The following is a 5,463-nucleotide window of genomic DNA, read 5'->3' as shown; positions in this document are numbered from 1 at the left end:
TGTGAGGTCACTATTTAGATTTTTTTGTTTGGGGGGGGGAAGGAGCTGTCGGGATACATCTCTCCTTCCCCTGCGACACTTTCCGTCCCGATGCTGTCGTGCGTTTGTGTCGTTCTTTTTTTCATTTACATACACACACACACACACACACACACACACACACACACACACACACACACACACACACACACACACACACACACACACACACACACACCGTGGCAGGTGGACCAGTTTCATGTGCTTCTGCACGTGCGCATTTCCTCACGCTTCCCGGAGCAGCAGCCGACACTCATACTGCAGTCTGTCTACCACGACGATGCTGCTGGGCACCCAATCCGTACGCAGTACAGCGAGTACCCGTACAGCCCCCGCTGGCACGGCACAGAGCTCGCAACGCGCATCAGGTGCACCAGTGTACACGTGTGTGTGTGTGTGTACGTGTGTGTACTCTTCTGTGGTGCAACCTTGGCGTCGCTTGCTTCGGTTCGCGTGCGTTGGCGCTCACACACACACACACACATTTACACATTTTCACGCATATTCACGTCCACGTACACGCAGGACATTTTTGTTGGAGGAAGTTCCACGGTTTAAACAGAGTTCCATTAAGAAGCACAGATAGACGAACATCACCGTTATCGCTACAACAGTTACTACCGCTCGGCATGGCCCTCGGGAAATAAACGACATGAATGGAATGGGTGGAACAAGTATGCCCCGTCAGAAACAGGAAATGTACACTTCTTCGCACACACACATGTACACTTATTCACACACACATGTACACACACACACGCACACACATGTACACTTGTACACACACACACGCACACACACACGCACCCCCTCATTCTGCGTCGCCAACCTCTGCCTTGAGTGTGGCGATGAGGTTGTCCAGGCTAGTTGAGTCGTCGAGCCGTGCCTTGTTGTCCACAATCAGCTGCAGCCACAGCTTTGAGCGCTCGGTGCCTTCCACGGCGTTGTCCACCTTGGCAGGCGCCTCGGAATCGCTGGACGCAAACCACAGCTCTGTCACCTCCTTGGTCGCTGCCTGCGCTGCCGGCTTGCTCTCTTCGTCGCCGTCATCATCGTCGTTGGCCTTCTTGGGGCCGTTGTCATCTTCGTCATCGTCGACAGGCAGAGCCGTGGCATCCTTCATGTACAGCGGCGGGCCGGCGAGCAAGAGGTTTCGCAGGCTGCGCCCGCAGTCTGCCTTTTTGACATCATCGAGGAACTTGTTGAACTTGATGGACATCAGATGCCTCAAGCAGTCCTGCAAGTGTGCATATGAGTGCATGTGCGCACGTACATGTTTGTGTTTGTGTGTGTGTGTGTGTGTGTGTGTGTGTGTGTGTGTGTGTGTGTGTGGGAGAGAGAGAGAGAAGAGAGAGAGTGTGTGTGTGCGTGTGTGTGTGCGTGTACATACTGTGGCGTGTGAAACACCACGCATGCGCAAAGACAAACACACACACACACCTCGCAGTAGCCGGATGGCTTCCACGGGCTGGACGGCGATGTGCGGTACTCGACGTAGTTGATGGGCTCTTCATCCTCACCCTCACTGCCGACCTTGTTGCGCAGTTCATCAAAGCAGCACTGCGCACGCACACGTGCGTGTACGATGAGCATGGTCAAGCAAAGCAAGGACGCAAGGAGCGCGAGAAGCGAGCAAAGAAGCTGGCAAACAGCGACACAAAGCAAGCAAGCAAGCAAACAGGCAAGCAAACAAACAAACAAGCAAGCGCAGCAGCACCCATCTTCGTCGACACGCACCATGCAGGCTGCGCCTTCCTTTGGCTCTTGATGCGTTGTCATCGTCTTTCCCTTCAGTCGAAATTGTGGAAACACACCGGTCCAAGTCCGTGGTTTTTTTGTGGTGCATGAACAAAACGCGTTTGTCATGTTTTAAGTCTTACGTAATTTTCGCCACTTTTCGAGCCCGCGAAAAACGGCCCCCGACGCAACAACAAACGACACATTCGCAATTCCGGACGCACGCGAATCGCGCATTCGAATTCTCACGCGTGCCTTCCCTCTCCTCTTCTTCGTTGAAGTGTTGATGGGCTGACACCACAGCACACAAGCAACAAAAGCAAGAAGACACACACGACATCACCACCACCACCACACAGCGTCCTCCCACATCCCCACGCGGCACGCACTTACACTCCCACACAGACAGTCTTGCGTTGCGGAAAGCATTGTAACGCCGCCACCCCTGCCCGAACCAAGTCACCACCAAGGAGGTGGGTGAGTCAGGACCGAGCAACACCAACAACGCCATCCACACGACGCAAGCCACGCAAGCCAAGACACATCACATCATCGGCAACGAACTGCTGCTGCGCATGTCACCCACCAACTCATCCCACCATCTTCCGTCAGCTCATTTTCCCTGTCAACGAGCTGTGTGAGAACTGCACGAACGATCCAAGAGCCAACGCCGTCAGCATCAGCATCTCGATACGACGAGCCCGCCCGCCGCCTATCATGACGACCTTCACCACCGCAATGCCACCGGCCATGGCCATGAGCCCGGTCAAGGAGCAACGGTTCATGGCCCGCATGGCCGAGCAGGCCGGCAGATTCACCGACATGGTGCGACATGTGTGTGTGTGTGTGTGTGTCTGTGTGTGTGTGTGTGTGTGTGTGTGTGTGTGTGTGTGTGTGTGTGTGTGTGTGTGCGTGCGTGCGTGCGTGTGTGTGTGAACTTTGCGGGTGTCAAAACGTTGTCGTGCAAGCCGCCAGCATTCAAGCCCCGCTCATGTACAGCACATGCACCCCCATGCGAATGCACCCTACTTCAGGTTGATGTGGTCCGCGACATTGTGCTGGCCACGGAGGGCGAAATCTCCTCTACAGACCGCCACCTCTTTGCCGCCGCATACCGCCACCTCGTCGGTGAGCACTCACGGCTGCTGTTTGTCTGCTACAATTAGCCCGCCATCTCCTCTGCTTCTCTGCTCCTGCTTTTGTTGCTAGTGCACCACCGCCACCACCTCACACACGCTGCTTACACGCTATCATTTAGTTCCACGGCGTGCATCCTGGAGAATTCTGGCGAGCTCCCAGCCGGTACGCAATGTTCGCTGTATCATGTGTCGTGGCGCATTCGCATGAACACGTGCACATGCACGCGTGCGCTACTCCTACGTGCGTGCAAGGCGTTGCCATGCACACACGTTCACACAATGAAATGTGTCCTTACTTCCCGCCACTCACGCCCGCAGGCGAAGCAGCTGCAGTCGAAGCAGGAGGAGTACCTCCGCAGCGTCGAGAAGGAGCTCGTGGACCTGTGCTGGGACGTCGTCGACGTGAGTGACGCGTGCGTGCGCGCGCGCGTGTGTGTGTCTGTGCGTGTGTGTGTGTGTGTGTCTGTGTGCCTGTGCTGCGTCTGTGCGTGTGTGTGTGTGTGTCTGTGTGCGTGTGTGTGTGTTTCTTGTGCTTACCCCCTTCCCATTCTTCTTCTCGTCCTCACTCCTCATACTTATCCCTCCTCCTCCTTCCCCCCCTTCCTTTCAACATCAACCCGCGACATGCTGCCCTGCATCGCTCCAGGTCATCAACAAGATCATGCCTCGTCTCCACACCAAGGAGGCCAAGCTCTTCTTCTACAAGATGAAGGGTGCGCAGATACAACTCTATGTGTGTGTGTGTGTGTGTGTGTGTGTGTGTGTGTGTCAAGCGATGGCGTTTCAACTTACTCACTTCAACCTTTTTAACACATGTGTGTGTGTGATGGCGGTGAACAACAGGCGATTACTTCCGCTACCTGGCGGAGATTGATGCCTTTTGGGGACACACGGGCACGGTCATGCCGGTACGAGTGACTTACCGCCACTGCAATGATGACACCCATCTGCCTGCTTGTTTATGTGTGTCGTGTGTGTTTGTCTGTGAGCGTTTGACTTCATTGCTTTGGCACCAAGAATACACCTGCATATCCGCTCATGCCATCACCATGCTCTCCATGTGCGTGTGTTGCGACATCTCAGGATACAGTCAAAGCGGCCAAGTCCGCGTATGAGAACGCGTACACGCTCGCCCACGAATGCTGGGGACCCGCAGACCCAAACTACCTTGGTACGAGCACACAACGTCGTGACTCGATGGGTGTCATCCAATATTGTGTCGATTGTTGCGCACACAACACACACACACACACACACCACAACACACACACAACACAACACAACACACACACACACACAACACACACAACACAACACAACACACACACCACAACACACCTACACACAACATACACTGCTCACAAGGCACACGTTTGTTTCAAGTTTGTTTCTCACACCGCTTGTTCCTCAACCCACTCATGTGTATTTGCTGCGTGTGTTCAGGCCTTGTACTGAACTATGCTGTGTTTGAGAAGGAAATTCTTGGCAACACGGGCCTTGCCTGCCGCATGACCGAGGAGGCGTTTGAGTCCGCTCTGGAGGCACTGGACGGATTGCGCAATGCAGACCACCGCGACGTCTCTGCCATTATGCAATTGCTTCGCGACAACCTCATCATGTGGCGCAAAGCACGCTTCGATGGCCTGTGATGGTCTGTGGGGCCGGTGCGACCATGGTGTGGTGACCACGGCAGCGATGATGATGATGACGATGATGATGACAACGACAATGATGATGATGACGATGATGATGACAACGACAATGATGATGATGAAGACAATGATGCCGACAATGATGATGACGACAACGATGACGACAATGATGATGATGTTGGTGATGACACGCTGTTGATGAAGACACGTTGCTGTTGATGCCGGATACAGCCATCCTTGCTTGCTGTCGCCAATCCAACGGGTGAACACCGCTCCACAGTCCACTTTGGTGATCCTATTCTTCTTTCCACATACACACACACATACACACACACACACCTCGCCTCTGTTGTTGCTCGCTTGATGCTGATGATACTCTGATAACTGCTGACAGGCCTCTTATTCGAACCACACACGTGTGCGTGCTGTTGACTATGTATCCACTTTTGTCGTTCTCTATGGTTTTTGCTTGATGAAGACTGCTGTTTTAACTTGTCGTGATTGCGTCAGCTCGGCCAGATACCTTGTGCATCGTATGCGTATGTTGTGCATTGTGTGTGCATTGTGTGTGTATGTGCGTGTGTGTGTGTGTGTGTGTGTGCATTGTGTGTGTGTGTGTGTGTGTGTGTGTGTGTGTGAGTGCGTGTGTTCGTCTTCATCTAGTGCATCACTTTTATCAGCGCAGGTGCGCGGCGTGGGGGATGGTGCACAATCGCGGTGGTTGGCGTCGCGCTGCTGCTGCTGCTGCTGTTGGTGTCTTTTGATGGTTGATGTTTGCCAATGCCGAGTGCTGGCTCTGATGCATGCCGCAGTTGGTTTGCAAAGAACACCTTGGACGCTTCTGGCAACTGTCTGGTCCAGATGCCGGTTATTGTGGCCAAAAGAACGCGCACGAG

At 53.9% G+C, this 5,463-nt stretch overlaps 3 protein-coding genes across 3 annotated transcripts in view; 2 read left to right on the top strand and 1 right to left on the bottom strand.

Moving 5' to 3' along the window:
- The window catches only part of PTSG_06607 (uncharacterized protein), a gene marked incomplete at its 3' end in the record, with an annotated part of 2,938 nt that extends 2,313 nt beyond the window's left edge, over positions 1-625 (top strand). The window contains exons 5-6 of the mRNA XM_004991937.1: positions 226-407; positions 565-625. Of these exons, the coding sequence (XP_004991994.1) occupies positions 226-407; positions 565-625 (243 nt within the window). The remainder of the gene's footprint in view (positions 1-225; positions 408-564) is intronic.
- Positions 453-1,838, bottom strand: PTSG_06606 (uncharacterized protein). The gene is made up of 3 exons (XM_004991936.1): positions 1,777-1,838; positions 1,480-1,599; positions 453-1,276 (listed from the first exon to the last, which is right to left on the bottom strand). Exons 1-3 carry the CDS (start codon positions 1,816-1,818, stop codon positions 851-853), a joined length of 588 nt encoding a protein of 195 aa, XP_004991993.1. The 5' UTR covers positions 1,819-1,838; the 3' UTR covers positions 453-850.
- A 655-nt stretch (positions 1,839-2,493) lies between these two features.
- Positions 2,494-4,615, top strand: PTSG_06605 (14-3-3 family protein; the record flags this gene model as incomplete). Its single annotated transcript, XM_004991935.1, has 8 exons — positions 2,494-2,601; positions 2,811-2,904; positions 3,035-3,078; positions 3,234-3,317; positions 3,562-3,628; positions 3,759-3,823; positions 3,999-4,086; positions 4,359-4,615. 8 exons carry the CDS (start codon positions 2,494-2,496, stop codon positions 4,562-4,564), a joined length of 756 nt encoding a protein of 251 aa, XP_004991992.1. The 3' UTR covers positions 4,565-4,615.
- Positions 4,616-5,463: the final 848 nt, after the last annotated feature.

This window comes from Salpingoeca rosetta (assembly GCF_000188695.1).
Source record: "Salpingoeca rosetta unplaced genomic scaffold supercont1.18, whole genome shotgun sequence".
Classification (NCBI taxonomy): domain Eukaryota; class Choanoflagellata; order Craspedida; family Salpingoecidae; genus Salpingoeca; species Salpingoeca rosetta.
The sequence above is the reverse complement of the archived record's forward strand: the minus strand, read 5'-3'. Positions and strand labels throughout refer to the sequence as shown.